The 21,262-nt window shown below is 45.2% G+C and overlaps 1 protein-coding gene across 1 annotated transcript in view; it reads left to right on the top strand.

Moving 5' to 3' along the window:
* The window catches only part of wwox (WW domain containing oxidoreductase), a 127,646-nt gene that overhangs the window by 30,055 nt on the left and 76,329 nt on the right, over positions 1–21,262 (top strand). The window contains exons 6-8 of the mRNA XM_070972114.1: positions 4,100–4,188; positions 8,021–8,206; positions 11,133–11,397. Coding sequence (XP_070828215.1) covers positions 4,100–4,188; positions 8,021–8,206; positions 11,133–11,397 — 540 coding nt within the window. The remainder of the gene's footprint in view (positions 1–4,099; positions 4,189–8,020; positions 8,207–11,132; positions 11,398–21,262) is intronic.

Below are 21,262 nucleotides of genomic sequence, written 5' to 3'. Positions count from 1 at the left end.
AGAAGAAATCAATTTAATACAGACTTAACTGGAGGAAATTGCATATTCTGCCTGTATGTGCTGAACAGGCACTTTCTCTTCCTCACCAGAGACCTGCCTCCCTATTAATTGCAGTGTGTGTGCACGTCAGTGAGTGGATGTGTATGAGCGCGTGCATTTGTTTGTTTGTGCGTGTTTGTCATGTGTAGAGCGTGTGCGTTCGTTCGTGTGTTAGGTGCTTGAATGCAAGTCTCTTTGTCTGCGTGTGGAGGTCAATTCTCAGACCCGTGGTAGGGTGCCCAGCCAGATGTGTCTGTTTCTTTATTTGTGACGTGCATGTGCGTTGGCCGCACGTGGTGTGTGTCCATATTTCTTTGTTGGTGTGTGGCGCGTGCATAAGCACAAGCGCATGTGACTTAGCCAGGTGGAGAGGAAATTGGTTGGTATTTATGAACAAACGTCATAATTGTGACAGGATGATATACGACCAGAACATTCACAGCCCCCCCACCCCCGTTGCTTTTCTCTTTTTCTTTTTGCTAAAAATATATATGTCTGTGATAAAATACAGTCTTAAAAGCTGATGACCAATTTAGTGTGGCGTGTTGGTGGACAAGGTCATACAGATCTGGGTTCCCTCCGAGGCCTGTTCTAATCTACAGAGCAAGAAGAGGGGCTCAAAGTCATTTCTCTAATTGCTTTTATAAGGTGCCCTTTTCACATGGTGTCTTCCCTGCTCATTCACTTTCACCACCATTACAACACCTTAGCTCCGCACCTGCCGGTTAAAATGCATTCATGTCCTGTAATATTGCCGCTGCTTTATAGTGATATCAGCTATCTCATATGCAGAGGGAGCAATTGAAACCACATCCAACTATGGAAGTAGTGCACTTTTTCGTCTCCCTTCCCCTCTTTTACCATCCCTCTCCATGCCTGGGGTGTTAACCGGGGTCTGCAGGGTAAGTGCTTTGTATATATGGGGGTGCTTTTGATTTCTTAAGTGTTGTGCCTGCATTGGTGATCTATAAGGGGAGCCGAGGTAGTGAGGGGGCAGCACGAGGTGAGGGAAGATGGAAACAGGGGTTAAAGTGTGAGAGGGAAGGCTGAGAAGGATAAGGGGAGAGGGGGGATGAGATTGAGCCTAGTGCATTAAGACAGTGTATTATTTGGCGGTTCCACTTGCTTGCGTCCATTAGGGGTGGCTGCTATGCTATTAAAGGGGTCAGCGAAGTGTGTGTACCTGTGCGTGCGTGTGTGAGTATGCCTACATGTGTGTGTTTTAAGAGTTAGTAGAGTGGTCCAGTGTCTTATTGAACAGGATGGGGCTCCCCTGCTCTAATACCTCTTCATTTTATTGGATTGGATGGCCCCAGTTATAATTGTATTAGTGCTCTTCCCCCCTCCATCCCCCCACTCTGTCTCCATCTTTCTCCACAGTAGTGACCACTTTACTCCCCAACACACGTGGAAAACACCGGGAGAGATGAGGAGAACCTCTGCAGAGGCCAACTTCCTCCTCTCACTCGCACTTTTTGTCTCCATCCTTGCTCTTGGTTCCTTGCTTCCTTCTTCCCTTTCTCATAGTGAAAGTTGTAAAGGTCGTTGTCATGTTACAGACAGCTGTTCTCTTGGGTTGATGGCTGAAGATGGGGGTCAAGAGGTGAGAGGTGGCGGCAGGAGTTGGAGGGCTGAGCGATCGTGGTGACCTTGCTGGTTGCTTTCCTCGATCGTGTGTCTCTTTTGCCGATGTGCAGTCATGTAGGCGGACATGCAGTTGGCGCAGTTACTTGTGTTCAAGCCATTAGAAGCTTATTTACATGTGTGTTTTGTTCATAATTAGCCTTTTGCATTTAGATGGAGCGATAGGTTGTGTGTAGCTGGGGGCGGTAAGCTCTGTCACCCCGAGCCGAGCTCTGCGGTGTTGCACACTCAGCGATTACTCCGGAGTTAACCAGAGAGGCTTCGCTGCCTCTCACTTTTCCTTCGTCCTTGAAGAGACCAGGAGTTGTCAGGGTCCTCATAAAAACCCTGAACGATTGCGTCTGTGCGTTCTTCCTCTCTTTTTCTACCCCTTTTTTCCTCTTCTCCTTCCAAAACCTGGCCATCTGTCTAATTGTTCACCTCCATCGCTTTAATGCTTTTTACATGCTTTTTCCCCCCTCTTTCCAGGCAATAAACTTTATTTTCTTCGCAAGACTTCAATCTGCAGGGGGAGGGTAGGCGGGCAGGCTGCTCACCTTCTCCCTGCTGGATTTGCTCCAGTGGCCCCCCTTCAACCCCCCCCCCATGCTCCCTCTGGTCTCCCATTACTCCAGTCCCCCCCCCACTCCTCCTTCTCTAGAGAAGGGGATATGTGTTCGTCAAGCTGACACCTGCTCTCATCTTCTCTGCTGGTCATACACACATGGAGGGCTACCCTGTTGAGGAGGCCTTTTACTGACCTGTTAATGATCACACTGCTGCCTGCTCTGACCTTGTTTGGAATAATGTCTCATTTTTCTTTCCTTAAAACTAAATTCCATTTCGTAACTGAAAGCTTACCCTGAAGTCTTCTCGTTGTATCATTCATCCCAATACTCCGAACACTTGGTGACTAGCTGACCCCTTTTCGCTTTACCTGCATTTCTGTGTATGTATACCGTGTAAAAGTGGCAGTCATTAAATTAGACAGTTGTCTCCTCTCACCTGTGATTACTGCTGTGTGCAGATCATATAAGCAGGTACCCTATAATCATATCTATAATAGCCATAATCAGCCCTTTAATGCTGTGTAATAGCATCCATATAATGGTATAGAGTAGCATCAAGAGAATAATTCAGGCATAGATAATGGTGTGATCGCGTGGTTTTACCCTTGAGTCACAACATTGAATTTGTTGTGTGTGTGTGTGTGTGCATGTGTGTGCGTGCGTGTGCCTGTGTATGCATGTATAAATATGCCCTGGGGCAGTTAAGGTGTCTGTAAAATGCCTGAAGAATCACATTTCCATCAGAAGGCGCTCTTAACCCTTTCTTGTTTTCTTTGTGCTCACTGCTCCATGGTGCGTCCTTGCTGCGAGTGTCATGTACGCTTGGCTCTGCAGAGACAGACACGCAGAGGGAGAGGCATTCCCATATCCCACCGACTGGAGATCAGATCAGTGGGAAAGTCTGACACGGGAGCAGCAGTGGCGGATGGGGAGCAGCACGCCGAACGCTCCTCCGGGGCGTAGCGTGAGCTGCCAGTGTTCCTCAGGGATGGTGGGCAGGATGAAGCGGCGAGGTGGCATCAGGAATACCTGGTGCTGCTGCACACAGAGCTCAGCTGGGAGCCCTGGGAGCAATATCTCACTCCTTTTCCCTCCCCAGCATGAGGGATGAGTCTAATGGACCGTTAGCCTGAACAGAACACGCTGCACCTCCGTTCACGCTGCACGCACTCGTCCACCAAGGTCCCATGTTAGCTCATATGTTGTAGGGAGATTGAACCTGGGTTGCCTGTTGAGAGGGCTTGTGCTGATAAAGATGTAGAGAAAGGCAGGAAGGGGGTGAGAGAAAAAGTCTAAAGTGACACACTTTGGTTGCGTGCTGTTAAAGAAGTGATATGCTCCTTCAGGCCAGCCTGCGTCTCTGCTGAGGCCTTTGCCCTGCAGCACAATGCTACAGTGGGAAGGAGAGGATGATGAATATTTAGCCTTCCTCAGTGTGTAAATGCAGCTATGCATTCAAGTCATTTATCTTTCTCCTCTCCTCTCCTATCCTCACCCTGTCGACCAACATATGGTGTAAGATGAGCCACACATACATACACACACATGCAATGAGAAGGTGCTGTCAAAAGCAGCAGTCTTTAGAAAGGACTGTGACTGCGTGTCAACGCCCTTGTGACGTAATGTTTTACCAGCCTGAATGAAAGTTCTGTATCCAACATCCTTTATCATTTTAGGACCTCTATTCCAATAAGGAAAAGCTCCACAAAAAAAACTTTAACTAGGAAAACAATGGAAGAAACTGTTTTCATAATTGTCTCTTTTTGCTGAAGGTGATGATAACAGTGGCAGTTGGCATAAATAACGCTGGTGACCCTGTTGTGCTGCTGGTTATTATAATCGTGCTTTTGTGTTTCCCTTCTCTACAGCACAAAGCAAGAGTAGAAGCCATGATGTGCGACCTGGCCTCTCTCCGCAGTGTTAGAGAGTTTGCTGACTCTTTCAAGGCCAAGAAACTGTAAGTATAAACCAAATTCGTAATTTTATATACTGGTTTTCCTGTTTCTCTGATTATTTACCTGCATTTACCTGCAGCACACGTTCAAGACAACAAATTATGACACAGTCTGGTCACAGTCGCAGTACTTTGTCAGTAAGAGAGAAAGAAAAGAAAACACAGAAATAAGTCAAAAAGAAATGAGTGCTAAACGTCATTCAGGCCGATCACTGTGTTCATCGCTGTTACTTCCCTCACACACCACACTTAAAGGACATCCAAACGGTTACTGATGGACACCATATGGACGAGATCCCCAGGAGTGAGTGTGTGTATTTGTGCCGATTTGCTTGACATTGGTCGAACAGACTACCAGACTTCGTGGCACTTATTTTGTTGTGGTCAGCTTTTACAGGATGCGTTTAGCGTCCCGTGGTCGGTCGCACAGTTGCTATTTTGGGGTCATTTATTCTGTCATCCATACTGCTCATCCACCCTCAGGTCTCTAGGCGAGGGGAGTGTGTGTGTGTGTGTGTGTGTGTGTGTGGGGGGTGTGTCAGGGGAGCCCCTTGGGGAGAGGCAGGGCAGTCATTGCCCGTAGCAGCCCCGGGGCAGGGTATGGCCATCCAGGACGCGTGTCTTGGGTCACAGCCAAACCTGACAGTGGCTTCCCTCACTCTGTGGCCTATAGTTCCCCCCTGTCTCTTACATGTGCCCCTGCCATCCACACTGAAGTATGCTGACCTGCCTTTAACCCTACTGTCCCCACAATTCCTCTCCTGGTTTTTGTTTTTTGCGTTTCACTTTTTGCAATTTGTCTCTCTTCCTCTCTCTCTCTCTCTCTCTCTCTCTATCTCTCTCTCTCTCTCTCTCTCATATTGTCTCTCAGTCTTCCCCTGTCTGTGTCGTTCGCTCTCTCCACCTCAGTATTTTGGCAAGGTTGTATTTCTTCATTAGCTGTGCTGTTGGGGGGAGGGGGGGGAGTGGGGAAGTCCCAGGGGACGTCAGAGTACATTAATTCTCATCAGAAGGCGAACAGAGCAGAGTGGAGGCTGGGAGCTCTGAGCTGTGAATGGCACTGGGCAGCTGTCTGAGTCTACCACCACTCTATTACTGCACGTATGTCTTCAGGCATAACACACACAGGAGTGCGCGCACACACGCACACACGCACACATGCACAACACGCATGTGCTTACATGCCCACAGACAATTCTGTGTCGCGTAAACGCACAGTTCTGTAAACACACAGAGACAAACACACGCCCGTACACACATGCACAATAATGCTGCTGCAGCGTGTCATTGACAGGTGAAATGTAATCAGAGTCTTTTTCTTTTCCTTCTCTCGTTTCTCACTCCCTTGCTTTTAAGTGCTTTAGTCAGTGGCTTTCACGCTGCTTTGTGTTCCATTGACCCCGATTCTGCTTTAATTGCCTGTCCTTTGAAATGAAATTACCTGGATATTGATATTGTTGAATGCAGTGCAATTTCATCGGGATGTAATTGATGGAGGACAGCGTTGACAGAATGCCCCTAATACAATTTCTACTGAATGGTCCGTAATTAACACATGTAATTTGTTTTCACTTGTGATTTTTTTTTTTTAAACTGTTGTAATTTCAAGCATATTGAGTGTAGTAGGTGGTCTGTGCAGATACAGGCAAACCAGATTGCATTAGTCTTCCATTCCTTTGCATTATGGGGACCGTTACACTCTCAGATTGTTGTGTGTCTTTGCACACTTTACAGGTAAGCAGCTCTGGGGTGTGAGTTCGAATATGGATCAGGGTGAACAGTGCACACATATCTATATGCCAGTGCCAGTTGCCAATAAAGTGCAGTGTTAATGACCAGTGGTCTTAGCCCAGCTCACACAGGCAATCTCTTCCTGCTGGCCCCCATTATCATAGAGGTCAGGGGTCATACCCAGGGGGGTTATTTAAAGTAAATATATAAACTGATGTCTCCCTGTTTGGTAGTTAACACCCTCGTTTGACCAGCGCTGAGATTGCACAGTGCACACAATGTTGTGTGAGGTCTTAATGTGGAAAGAGGGACTGTGGTACGCGGCAATAGGCCTATTAAAGACATTCATTAGACCTGCGCTTATGAGAGAGGGACTAACTGGTGGGCAGTTGAATTAACAGGCCTTTTACATTACAAGCAGACTCACCAGAGGCCCATCTGAGCTGCGTGGGGGAAATCGCTCGACTGGCCAGAGGAAAGTTGTTTATTGGAGTTTTTGATCACAAATTACTGATGTACAGAGTGACATGCTGAGTTTTTCCTGCTGTCTTTTACTGTGTAAGGTCACAAAAAATGGAGTCAAACCAAATTTAAATCCTGAGAGGTGTAACTGACATCCTGAAACGTGGATAAGTTAGGTCAAGAGTTTATGCCTGTGGTGTTACTGTGCAGCCCCTACTCAGTACCCCGCTGACAGACCCAAGAGTTTTGCTTTGTATAGCACAATGTTACTGTACTTCACACTCTATTAGACAGGGGAACACTGGGCCAAAACCAACCAACGCATTTTGTCTGCCTTTAAGCTGAGAGCAATTTCAGAGCAGAGCTTGACATCACTGTGTTTTTTTTTACCCCTGTGTCTTGTTCTGTCTGATTTCAGTGCAGGTCACAAAGGTCTTTTTTTTTCTACCAACCCATCAAGTTAAACATCTTTACTTTTTTTGTATCTTGGTTGGAAATTTGAATATCTGGCTGCTAGTGTGTGCTCTATTGATAATGTGCTTAGGTCGGCATTCCTTAAGTTGACTTGTGACTAGGTTTGTGCTCTTTAATGAACCTTGTGTGTTCGCAGGCCTGAAGGTGATCGTACAGTACACTCCTATGTAATAGCATGGGATGGCTCATTATAGAAAGGCATAACAATTCACACATTAATTTTCCAGCATCCAGTTTTTAATTAATCCAGTAGGCAGTCTTAAACACAGGGTACACAAATTGCCTTCGGCCTCATAATTAATTCTAATGGAAGAAATTAAAAATTGGTGGGGTGTGTTTGGATTGTTCGGCTGTGTTACTGTGGTTTCGAGCTCGCTGGAGCGACGCTGTCACCGACAAGGATCTCTCGCTGCCCTGACCAATCCAGCAATCTCCAGTCACTGGCACGCGAGCAGGGAGTGTTACTCGCTCGCCCACGCGAAGTCTGCAGGAATGGAAATGCATTACATGTCTGTGTGTGCTAAAGCTTTTTTTTTTTTTTTTTTTAAACAAGATCCTGAATAAAGTCAGTTGTTTTTTCTGTCATGACTTGTGTGTGTGTGTGTGTGTGTGTGTGTGTGTGTGTGTGTGTGTGTGTGTGTGTGTGTGTGTGTGTGTGTGTGTGTGTGTGTGTGTGTATCTCCTTTGATCTGCACTCTTCTGCTCTGCCCCTTCCCAGTCGATGTGTTCGTGGGTTTGGTTACTCAGAGTAGTTACACAGAGCCTGTATCAACACCCATTACTTCCACCACCCGCATGTGTTGAAACGGTTTGAGATTGCTTTTCAATGTGTTGTTGCTCTTGGATTCCCGCCAGCTGTATTCAGTATCTACGGTACCTGTCGAGCCATGGGGAGTTGCACTGGAAACCTCTGTATCATATCAGCATTACTGATGCTCTGTCTCTGTAGACCTCTAAAGTCTGCCACTCTCTGGAATACGACACCCTGTTTCCTCTCTCTGCATTCTCACCATTTCATCCTCTTTTTTTTATGTCTGCTCCCTGTCTCTCCTTACCTTTTCTTGAGCCTAATAATATATGAAAAGCCCCTTTTATGCTGCAGTGTCTTCTTTGTTTTCACTTATAATCAATAAGCAATCAAACATGTTTTTATTTTCTCCCCCCATAGCCCCCTGCACATTCTAGTGTGTAATGCAGCAGTGTGCACTCAGCCCTGGAGCTTGACGGAGGACGGCCTGGAGTCCACCTTCCAGATCTGCCATCTGGGTCACTTCCTGCTTGTCCAGTGCCTACAGGACGTGCTGCGTTGCTCGGCCCCCGCCCGCGTTGTGGTGGTGTCTTCTGAGTCCCACAGGTAAAGTCAACAAACTAGGCATGTGAAAAAGTGGATATTTATTTTCCAAGGCTGACTAGTTTGTTATTAGTGCATCTGCGCGGTCTCAGGAGAAGACTATTAAAATGAGGAACATTCAGTAGGATTTTGGTGGCTGCTTCATTGAAGAATAAGCATGACCTGTGCCTTCTTTCCTTGCCTTCTTCTGACCTGTGCCCTGTGGAGGGATCTTGTAAACAAATAAATTTTTGTTAACGTTCAGTGTTGCTAACAAAACTCTCTGTCTGTATCCTTGAGGTCTAACAAACATGTTGAATGCATTTTCTTCCTCACAAACCATTAGCGAAGGAGAGAAGCAAAACTGCTCCATAGCGCTACTAGAGGTAAAAAAACCCCTCCACAGGGTACCTTTAACTCCTGCAGATCTTGTTTTATGCAACATCTATGAAAAACATGATAATACCAGACAACCTCTAAGATGTAATTACGGGATCCTTGTGCCACATTCATGTTGTTACCTTGAATTATCTTCATTTACATCTGCACCTCTATCTGGGTTTATTACTATTTTATTTTGAAATTCCTAGTGATAGAAATCATTTCACCTAGTTAACCCTCCAGTCAACTGGTGTGGTCCATAAACACAGTAAACACATTTCTTACATTTCTGGCACAATGCGGTGCTCTGAGTGAGAGCGCAATGCTGTTGGTTGCACTGTAGTCCCAACTTTCACAGTTAAGCCATATTTAACTGACACTGATGGAGTTTCAGCAGTAATATCCCATAACTATCTTGTCTAGTCCAGCATCTCTTCAGCTCCAGTCATGCAGTCACAGGCCAGTTTTCACTACAAACTCAGATCAGTCTTAATGCATATTGTCAAACATGACAGCCTCACTCACTGAAAACTCATTTCCCTCCTCATGCTGTCACTACGAATTAAACGTATCATCAACATGATGGATGGACTTCTCAGCTAAAATTTACTTTGATCAAGTATCTGCTCCTTTCTGTCTGACCCCCTGACTCAGCCCTTTTCTGTCCTTCTGCCATTGTTTTTCAAGTCTTATCTTTTTGTCAAGCAGCTCCACTCCATAGGCATCTGTATTTCCTGTCATACAGTAGACAAGCATGATGTCTTGCAGTGATCTGTGAGCCCAAGCCCTGAGCCATGTGTTTCAGACTCAGTGAGTGTGTGTGGTGTGTGTGTGTGTGCGTGAGAGAGACATTGATCCTGGCCTCAGTGAGTCAGACGGCCAAGCAGAGTGATTGATTGGAGCTCGGCAGAGTGACCTGAGACAAGGAGAACATACGCAGAGTTATTCTAGCAGATCAAACAGCAGCACTATTACAGGGGCCCTCATATGAGTTATGTTATACAGACTGCCATGCATGAGAGGACTGGAGCAGTGGAGTGAGTGGTTTGACACCCAGATTCACTTGGGGTCACACTGCTATTGCATGCTGTAAGAGGAAGAGAGAGTAGGAAAAGCTTATTGAAAGGAAGCATGTCGTGAAGGGAGTATTGACAACATTTGATTGATGCAAGACTTGCCTACACAGTAAAAACAGTGAGTTCATACAAGTTTCGGTGGAAAAACCGCTTCAGGAGAAGGCAAAATGTGTACGATGTATACGTATACGCAAGGACAAGATGGTCATGTGTTCTCTTCACTCTTTGCCCTACAGCTCCCTCTCCCCTTCCCCTGCCTTCCCAACACATACACTCACCTTTCCTTCTCTCCTCTACAAGCAGCGATGGCTTTAACCCCTTCAAAGAGGGCTTAGGCAGGACCAGAGAGAGTCAGTTTCACACTGACACAGACTAGAGGGAGGGGAAGAAGGAGCGGAAATAGACAATATCTCATATTACATCTTCCATTCTGTCCACCTCATTCCAGACCTATATTACATCTATTGAAGTCGCTCCCTTTTTTGTTCAGTTTCCGCTGATTTCCTGTTTATTCACTTAGCCTCCCCTCACAAGCAGCGTGTGACCCCTGACCTGGCAGCATATTGTATTCCCTAAGCTCCTTGTCACTGGTGCAGCATTGACCTATAAGGGACATGGGTGGGAGAGATGGACACACGGGTAATGGCTGGACACTTTATCAGTTTCCACCACAGGGGCTTACTGTGGAATTGGCCCCATACAGGTTTACTTTGCCCTAGTACTGCATCAGATGTGGTCAAACAAGGGGAGATAATATCCTTAATGAAATTACCTCTGATGGATCGAAGCTGCAGCTCTGGCTCTGTAGAGAAGGCATATTTGTGAGCCAAAATCTCTATATTTTATTATGTAAGTTCATGTGAATCATCTGGCAAGGTAAACCATTTATTGCAATCATTCCTGAATTCATTCATTCTAACAAGGCACAACTTTCAGTTGAACACATTTTGAAAAACAAACTACATTTGATGCTCAGGCCTTTGATTTATCAACCTCTACTTGCTAAAGTAGTTATGAAGTTGCAGCACATGAAATGAAAAGCCTGCAGATGTTGTAATTTAGCCAAGCAAGGATGTTGCGGAAGGCGACAGTAAACAAGAGGCAGCGAGCTTGTAAAATCACAACAAGGAAACCAGGTGACATTTTGATTGGTTGTTTTCTAATGACTGGATTAATATGTAGGATGTGTTCCACCGGTTTGGAGCCCGTCGCTCTGTCTCCCTCACACACACACACACAGTCCCAGAACACACGAGGAGTGTAGTTTTTCATGTATTGTGATGTTATTGTGTGACTGCATAATAACACAACGAGTAGTGTAATGTTTAAGGGGCCTTGTCAAACATCTGGAGTTTAACAGCTCTGTCGCAGGCAATTAAAGAACATCATGTCACGTCTTTGATTTGTATGCAGCCAGCACCACACATCTGCCAGTAGAAAGCGCACACGCACGCACACACTCTAACTAATCTCAATCTTGGACTATGTTTCAGGTTCACAGACCTGTTAGACTCATGTGGCAAGGTGGACTTGGCCCTGCTGTCTCCCACGAAGAAGGAGTACTGGTCCATGCTGGCTTACAATCGGGCCAAACTCTGTAACATCCTCTTCAGCAACGAGCTCCACCGGCGCCTCTCACCTCACGGTGTCACCTCCAACGCGCTGCATCCTGGGAATATGATGTACACCTCCATTCACCAGAGCTGGTGGCTGATGACCTTTCTCTTCACACTGGCCAGACCTTTCACCAAGTCCATGGTAAGTGAGAAAACAGTTTGGAAAAATGTCACGAAACCTTGCGACCTCGCTAACTTTCGGACCAAATAGCCAGCAGAATGGATTGGTTAACATTTGGTAACTTCTCATTTCACCAGAGCAGCTCTGTAGACTGTGACGTGTCCCTTACTCAGCCTATATATTTGTCTTGGCACGTTCATGGGCGAGAGGAGAGGAAAAGGGGGGGGGGGGTTGATCTGCTGACTGCTGAGGACTCAGGGAGAGAGTCAGAGTTTCACAGATAGAGAGATATTCTGTGGTTTGTTTTCCTCTTCCTCCTGTCACTGTTTATTTAACTCTTAGAGGTGGTTCCCTATCCTCTCGCAAGAGTAGGCGATATTCCAGATCCTGTGTACTGCGACTATTAGGTTACAGTAAATGCACTGCACAAACTCAAGTCTCTACTCATGTGCAGTCATGACCTCTAGAATACTCAGATAATAAGCTCTCTGTCAAATATGTTTCTACCACATACCCGTTCCCATCAGGAGAACCTATTACCAGATATTTTCTGAAGAATTATCTTAAGTTCTGGGTAATATAGGCAAGCTGACTAAAGACCTGTCTGACAGCAGAAACACAGTTAGGACATTATGTCCTCACAGGCTGTCTTTAAGAGTTACAAAAAGAGGAGGCCAGGTGCCATGCCGCAGGGACCAGTGTGTTTTATCTGTTTACAAGTTTAATTTTGAAGCGACAATAAAACCAGATCCCCTCAGAGAATTGACGCTCCACTGTGATGTGATGTTAGTAGGTAGCGTGCCCCTGTGACCCTAGCAGCTTTATTTTGGGTTAACAGCTCCTGGTAGGGTCTTCCTCAGCAAACAGGTCCCAGGAAGAGGCTTGAGACATAGAACGTCTGTCTATGGTGGGCAAGGAGTGTGTACTTCGGCTACATACAACACTGGCTCTCAATCCAATCCAGCAGACACAGGCTGGTGGAGCGGACTTGAGAGTGTGCTTCAGTTACTGCGGCACACCCTCCAGTCCCTCACCTGGGCCCATGCTGCTGCTCAGCCTCCTCGGGAGGCTGCGGCCAATTGTTAAACCTCAGATTAAGGAGGAACTTTGCAAATTCCATTGTTGTCGTGGAACAGTGGACCAGCTTGCAAGGGTGCAGAAGGAGTCATTGGATGTTACCCATTCAGTCAGCATCTTTTTGATGGCTTTGGAAAAGGCTTATGGCCATGTCCCCTGGGCTGTCTTGTGGGAATATGGGGCGCCAAGACCAGTGGGCAGAATTTCTAGGTGCAGCTGGGGAATGGGCAGTGTCAATTTTGGTGATTCGGCATTGCGTGTCTTTTTTCCTTTTTTTCTGGTGATGTAATTTCTGTTGGCTTCATTAGACCGTGACGCGCATGCTGAGGCAATTTGCAAAGACTGGCCTTTTTGTCAATTGTACCTCAGTTTATAATAGAGAACAAATACACACCAAGGGTTGTACTGAGGTGCTGATCACTGAAAGCAGACTTGAGAGTAAAAAAAAAAAAGTGTTGCACACTCAGGCTCCACAAACATTTCTCTTTTATTGAGATGGCTCTCGGGCCTTTTTTATATTTCAGTTGTCACAGCCTTAAGAATTCCCACCCAAATCTGGACATACCGTTGAAGTTGGTGAAGTATTACATCTACAGTAACTATTGCTGCCAGTGACATCCAGTTAGATCATAAATATAAGACTGCTTACTGCTAAAGTTTCCTCTCAAGGCAATAACCTCTATAGCACAGCTCAGAGTGGCAACTGCATAAGTGTGTGAGGATGCATCTGCAGGGGGGTGTCCAATAAATCACTGCATGAGAGTGTTCATTGCATGTGTGTGTGCCTATAAGGTGATGTCAGGTGCCTGAGGTTAACGTCCTCCCTCACTTTGGGTATGAGCGATAAAATCCAACACTGTGATTAATTTTGGTATAAGTTGTGTCCTCTGCTCTGCGACGCTTTCCAATTGATAGCAGCACTCTACCCTTTAGGCTCCATAGTCTCCTAATATATGCTTTAGTTTGACTATTACATCTTTCCATTAGCTGCTCTTCATACTTTATCAATTTAGTATTTGCACTGAAGGGAAAATGTGATGTGTTGAAAGGCAGCGTGCTGGAGTTTTAGTGAAGCATGATTCTGATCCATCATGTCTGACAGACACAAGGCCTCAGGCCATCATTTGTCTCTCCTCCTTCTGACATACGATGAGAGATGAGAGGAACTGCTCCTCAGCACCTTTCACAAAATGGCAAGCTGAACATTTCCTCAATTTGACTATTTCTGTCACAAAACACTCTTTCCCCTCCCCTCCTTCTTTACCTGTGTAGCCTTTCTCTGCGCTCTCTCTCATCACTTCTTCTGTCGTTTCAATCTTTAAATCTGATCTGCGTCACTTTTAGCCGCACCAAAACTTGTTAAACATGCCTTTTAATCGGATGATTTGCAAGTGTACCCTTGATTGGATGATACTTCTGCCTCTTGTGTGTCCAAGGGAAGGGTGTTAATGTTTTGGATGTGAGCACACGGATGCAATTAGCCGAGCGGTTTCTCCCCCAGAATGAGGCTATGGCTTTTCTACACGTGGTTAATTAAAGGTAGTGTAGATGTTAGTAAATATTAAAGGACAAAGGTAGAGCTAGTAATTAAATTCTGGTGTGCTGACACAGCGATTAGCCAAAACTCATGTCTGATAAAGGCCACACACACAGACACACACAGAGGCACACCCTTAAGCTTAGCATTTGCTCTTATTTAAATCTGGGGTTGATAAGGCCCCTGAAAGTGTATCCTCTTTAAAATCCCACTCCTCACTCCTTCTGCCCCCACATTAAGGGCTTAATAAAACAGTGATATTATTTCAGTTATTGGTTGCAGGGATATGAAGATGGTATCGCTTTAATTGCTTGCGTACGCTTGCGGGATCCGTGGAGATTGTTCTGGGATGCAAACACAAGCAGAATGTCGACTCTAAAAAACAATCACAAAGCCCCCGTGTGTGTTCTTGCGCAAATAACCAGCCTCTCATTTAAAACACAGGTTTGATTTATAGGAGCACAGGTGGAGTGATATACAGTTGCGCTGCACGAGGAGACACACACACACGCACACACACAGATGAGCACACGCATGAATTCACAATATGGAGACTGCTGAAACACCTGGAGCTACATGTGGTCCTAAATCTTTAATTTGATTGTTGTAGTAAAGGCGAGGGAATGTCATGTCAGGCCATAAGCCCCGTACTTGGTCATCCAATCATGTTCATGCTTTCCTCCCTCATTAACTGCGCTTCATGCTCTCTTATTTTATCAGCTCTTCACTTTTCCCCTCCGCTTTCATCTCTTTGCTGCTGTATTTTGCTCGCGTATTTCCCAAATATATTTTGACTCAGTTTTGCATTCTTTGTGTTGTGTCTTCCACTTAAGTGGAAGAAACTTCTGTATTAGCAGGGAGCACAGCCCACTCTGCTATTGATGTACAGAGCTGATTCCATTTTGCTGAGTTGAGAAAGGCATCTATAAAGAGCCATGACATTTTAATCAGCCAAACTATCTCTCACTAACATCATGTTCCCCTCCCCGTGCCTTGATCTACTTATCAGAGATTGTGCGACCAGGCCTGTAACTCCTGTTTCTTTAATTCAGCGTGTTTGGAGTGGGAGTTTTCCCTGTGTCCTTTGGTGTGATTATCAGCGATGAATGATCTGGCCTGCAGTGGTGTGTGCACTGTTCGTGTATGTGTCTGGATGTAAATGTATGTTTGTCATAGCGAGAGGCCGCGGTTATCGCAGTTCTGTTTAATGCTCAAAAATTTGATCGACACAGATTTTGGTTGATTTATTTGAGTATTTCAGGATAGGATTTCAGGCCTTTGACAACCTACATATATGCTTATTAGACAGTACACTTTGAATCCAAACTGCATACATCTAAATAACACAGAATGAATTTCAGTGACTGTTGCAGTTATTAGTTGGGCTGTAACCTTTGAGAAGTTGTCACCATCCTGTCACACTGTAACGCTGACCCTGTGACATTTTGTTGACTGACTGATTGCTCCCTCAAGATCAGTGTACCCTCAGGCTCTGAGCAGCTGTGCTCAGCCTATACTCATCTAATCTATACCTTAACTATAGGCGCAGACAGTGCTGAGCTGAATGGAGATCAGTGTGGGCAGTAGCTCCAGTACCTCATCATCCACTGTAATGGATAGAAAGAGGGGAGGGAGGTGTTGTGGGCACAGGCCTAAGAGGCTCTGCCGGTCCAATCAGACACCTCAGTGGCCCCAGGGGCCGGTTTCATCAGCGCTCTCGCCTAGTCCCATGCTTCTTAGCGTTTTAGCGTGATTATTTTACCCAGGATCCTGCCTCGGGCACCAGGCCACCTTTTTACATATGCACAGGCTGAACTTTTGACCAGGCACCAGCAGTCAGGGCTGTATTAGAGAAATGGTTGTTCAGTCAGGAGTAGTGGGACTCCGCTGAGCCTTGTCTGCTGTGACCAGGAGCTCTCTTGCTGCACCTCTGGGGTTAACCCTGGAGACAGGTCCTGCACCGAACACATCAGCATTACCATATAACTGACGTATACTGAGGGTCGGTGGTTGGTGTTGTCTGTGAGCACGGCGGCCACTTTTGCTTCAGTGTCCTTTATCAGTGTCTCTCCTGCAGACAGACGTAAGGTCAGGTGCTCTATCTGCTACCTGGTGTAACACACAGACACAGTGGCTCTGCTGCACACCAAGGCACCTGTCTGTGTATGTGTGTGTGCGCACGCTCTGCTGTTGTGTGTGGTGCTTAACCATGTGGAAAGAAAGAGGAGCAGAGGTCCCAATCTACCCGCCAGCCCCCCTTCTCCTCTGTGGGGTTAGATGAGCTGCCAGGCCCTTGTAATAGAGTCCTCTTGGATGATTAGGAGCTACACAGGAGGGGGTCAGCTCCAGCCTGACTGGAGACACTGTGTAGGTTTCTCCTCAATGGTGTAGACATTAAACATTATACTAACTGGTATGAGGTTCACATACTCCTTTAGAGACTGTGTTTTAGATCATTTTTGAGGAGCAAGATATAATGAATGTGATATTCCTGTCAGACACTCCCTGCTGTGTTGCTGCAGTATGTATGTGAGAGAGAGAGAGAGAGAGAGAGAGAGAGAGAGAGAGACATAGAGGTGGGAGAGAGAGTGACACGGGGGAGAGAGAGAGACAAAGGGGGAGAGAGAGACAGAGGGAGAGAAAGATGTGTTGGTGTGGGGATGGATAAAAGCATACAATCCCATTTGGCTGTATTGACATGTGTGTTCCTGCCCAATCCTGTTACTGGGATTATTGTCCACGGAGATACCATTTCATTAAAGAAAACACACACACACAGACACACACACACACACACACACACACACACACACACACACACACACACACACACACACACACACACACACACACACACACACAGTGGGTGAACAGAGATGGCCTGAGGCCTGGTTATGTGGTCCATTGCACAGGGAAACTGTGTAAATGGTTTATTGTGGATGAGTTGATGTGATGGAGAGCGTGTCTGGATCAATAAAGAACCAATCAAATGCTGACAGTCTGCTACTGTATGCAGTCAGTCATTCACCCCTCCTGCCTGCGCACACTTACACAACATGAGTGTGAAGGAGGCATGAACAACATCCACGCTGAAAGCAGAAGAAGTTGAAGAACGCAGTCAAACTTTTAAAAATGGAATTTTGTGTCTCTCATGCTGAAATATTGTCTTATCTTATTGATAACGTTGCTTTTTTAAAATACAGTTCACACAGTGCGCATCAGTTGTACATGTGGCTCTTTATAAGATGTCTTTCTGTGACAGTTTTGCTTGGGAAGAAACGTTACTCAAAGCCTCCACCACATCCTCTCTGCTCCTCCAGCTCCAGACACCTCAGGGAGGCCATTAGGACGTCTCCTCAGCCCGGGTTGTCTCAGTCTGGGCTGAGTCTGAGTTGGCGCTGGGCTAAATTACCCCAGAGCCACAGGTCAGAGCCAGCTAGACCCTCATTGCCAAGGGACTCTCTCTCTCTAATAGACGGGATCAGAACAGGCCAAAGAGGCAGAAGCTGACCTGGCCAGAGAGACATCCTTTACTCACTTACCCTCTGCTCTTCCACACTGCCTCCTTCACTCCTCATCTCTCTTACCTTTAGAGCATCACAGCTTTTCTCCTGTGACCCTCAGACAGGAGAAAGATATAACCTATCACCCCCCCCCCCCAGCCATCCACTCCTACTGCTTTCTTGCAACTGCCCCCCACCCTTCCAGCACGCAAACACACACACCGCTCCCTCCCCTCTTTGTTGTGACATGGCGCTGATGGACTATTTTTCAAATTGATTTCAAAAATGTACATAAGCAGCCGATCCCCTAGCCCAGATTACCTATTGATTTTTAATATGAAAAGCTCATTATATAAGCAGGAACTGCAACACAAAAAGCTAGCCAACCTTTGCATAAATCCTTTAATTGAATTTCCAGAGCCCGTGGTTCTACATTTTTTAATTAAATCCATTTCTTTTTTTAAGGGTTGCTGTGTAATTTGCATGCTGTGAAGTGGGTGCTGTCCCAGATAAAGTGCCATTGATCCTTATTAAGGCTCACCTCTGGGCTCGCTGAAAACCAACCGCAGAAATTAAATGTGCTCATGGTGCATACACTTATTGCCCGCATGATAGGATTAGAGGCAGAGAGAGAGAGAGAGAGAGAGAGAGCGAGAGAGAGAGGGAGGGAGATAGAGATGGAGAGAGAAGGAGTGATGGGGTAAGAGGTGGGGAGAGAAGGGGGGGTTATTATTAATAGTTGTTCATATTAATGTAATATTTCACCTTTCCTCCTCTGGGGTGAGACTGTGAAGAGCTTGTTTATAAATACAGCCTGGTCTGGCTATTATTTGGGATTCTCACCGAGCACATTGTGGTCTGGTCTGTTGGTCTTGTCGCTGTGATTTCACAGTTTGATGGTGGCGTTTAAATCTGTCACAACGCTGACAGATATGGCTGCATGATGAATTTTCATTTCATGTAAATTTAATGGGCAATAAAGTAATCTGAATCTGAATCTGAATGTTCATGTGTTCCGCGTGTGAAACCCATTTTGCTGAAAAACATGCTACTCTTCTGTATTTTGTTTCAGATGAGGAAAGGTGCCTCCTGGTCAGACAACCTATTCCAGAAAAGTTCCAAAACAAAAACAAAAAAACAAAAAAAACCCAGAATGCAATCATTTGTAAACGATACAGTCATGTTTTCGCAAAGTTTTGAACCTCGCTCCATCCTCGCTTGTGAATGACTGAGTCTTTCCAGGACGCCCCTTTCATACCCAATCATGATACTTTCACCTGTTACCAATGAGCCTGTTTACCTGTGGAATGTTCCAAACAGGTGTTTTTGGAGCATTCCACCACTTTCCCAGTCTTTTTTTGATCCTGTACCAACTTGTTTGAAACATGTAAGCAGATATCTACAAAAACCAATGAAGCTGATGAGTTACAATATGTCTTTGCACTATTTTAATTTGAATGTATGATTAAAAAAGATCAGCAAATTATCACCTAAACTTTCATTTATGTTTTATGCAGTTTACAGACTTTTTCGGATTTGGGATTGTACAGAGAGCCTATCCAGTCTTTGACTTTTCAGCATTAAGAAGGTAGCGAAAATGTTTCCGTCATCTTGCACCTGAACATGCACAAGTGAGCCCAGTGACAGTGCAGTCAATCCCAGTGTTCCCACTCATGAACTATATTGAAAACGCTGTGATGAAGCCTCTGTGCACATAAAGGTTTTCTATTGTGATGTGACTGTAATATGAGTAATATTGATAATATGGATAACTTGAGATGTGCTGCCTTTTTATTTTTTTGGGAATATTCTCACTGGATTTTGGGTTTAGCTCTCTGCACTGAACTTTTCTAATTAGATATATTGTCTTTGTAATGTTGATAATTGAGTAAATGTCAGAAAGGATTATCAAAATGCATTTGTTTGATTTATGTTTCACACAGCGTCCTGACTTGTTTGGAATCGGGCTTGCATGATCATGTATAAATGAAGCCAATGATCATATCTCCCATTGATCTTTTAGGGGGTCATGCTCTGCAGTCTTTCTAAGTAGAACCTGTTTAACTACCAATTTAGATTAAATGATACATTTTCTTGTCCCTTACCCTACTTAGTGTGGTTAACCGGTAGTGTGCGCGTGTGTGTGAGTGAGCAGCAATCTTCTTTTTTTTTTTTTTTATTCTGCATTTGTGCTCTGTGATAGCCGGCAAAGCAGCCCTCTCCTTCCTTGTCTTCCTGTGTGGCTGTATGCAGACGGTGGAGTAAATCAATAGGGATTAACCTGTGACCCCAGCCACATACTTATAGCCCAGTCCTCGCTGCTCACACATCTCTCATCAGTTTCACTTAAACACTGGACCTCACTCAATAAGGCACCACACGCTAATTCATTTCAAAGATGGAGAGGCCCCTATCACAGACCTCTCTTTTCTCACACACATACACACACAGCCACACACTCACTCTCACACACACTTACATGCACACTTACATGCTCATAGACCCAAAATAGAAAAAATGAATTGCAAGGCTGCGGCATCACAGACATTACAACAATAGTCACCAGATTTTCCATGTTAGTCTGCATATACAGTAGACATCTCATCTCATTTCCAACCAACAGTCCAAAGATAAGTCAGTCTAGTATTGTAGAAGAGCAAGAAAAACACCAAATATTCACATTTTAAGATACTAGAACTAGTGAATTTTTTCCATTTTTGCTTAAAAATATGTAATAAAAAATGGAATTTGGGAACTCTGACCCTTTAAGTGTTCTTAAGATCTTCTTGTAACAGCTTTAATGTGGTCACTGGAGTCTTGTTCACCTGCCTGAAAATGGCAGTATGACAAGAAACGTCCAAAGGTGCAGTCTTAGTTTACATTAGTTCGTTTTTTTCCTTTCGGTAGAGGATAAGACAGGATTACCAGTATCACAAAGACCTTTTGCAGTCTGCAAATGTTCCTTAATTGTGGGATGTGTGTGTGTGAGATGTCTGGCTTCCTCTTATTCCCAAACCTACACTTGCATTCTCCCCTTTTCTCTGTCTTCCTCTTGAAATATTGACATTGGCTGACTGATGAGTCTGATGTCTCTCTATCTTTTGTGTACATGTCCATGTGAAAGTGTGTGTGTGTGTGTGTGTGTGTGTGTGTGTGTGTGTGTGTGTGTGTGTGTGTGTGTGTGTGTGTGTGTGTGTGTGTGTGTGTGTGTGTGTGTGTGTGTTGAGCGATGCAGTGTCAGCAGCATGTGCTGCAAGTATTGACCCAGGCCTGTCCTCTGCTCTGACTGGCTCTTGTCCCTAACTTGTCATCTCTCTCTCTCTCTCTCTCTCTCTCTCTCTCTCTCTCTCTCTCTCTCTCTCTCTCTCTCTCTCTCTCTCTCTTTGTGGTTGATTTACTTGTGAGCTGATCAATGCTTTGCCACCTTTTAATAGTCACTGAAATTTTCCAGCAACTTTCAAAAAATTCATTTGTCTCTTTCTGCCAGCTTTGTCCTTTTTTGAACAAATGTCAGTGCCTGATGTGTGTTTCTTTTGTCATAGCATTATTCTCCATTGCACACTCTGCATTAAAACACATTCATTGATGGGGGTTGGAGATGTGAGTGACCTCAGTAATGTACAGACTGGTACCTTGGAGCTCAGCAATGCTTTTAACCCACGAACAGGTTCACATAATGCTCGTCACTGAGTGATGGCGGAAGGTCAAATCACACACAGAGGAGGATTTCTTTTCTCCTGGGACAGACCTAAAAATGTCTCACCTCTCC

Source organism: Chaetodon trifascialis, chromosome 10 (assembly GCF_039877785.1).
Source record: "Chaetodon trifascialis isolate fChaTrf1 chromosome 10, fChaTrf1.hap1, whole genome shotgun sequence".
NCBI classification, from domain to species: Eukaryota; Metazoa; Chordata; class Actinopteri; order Chaetodontiformes; family Chaetodontidae; genus Chaetodon; species Chaetodon trifascialis.
The sequence above is the reverse complement of the archived record's forward strand: the minus strand, read 5'-3'. Positions and strand labels throughout refer to the sequence as shown.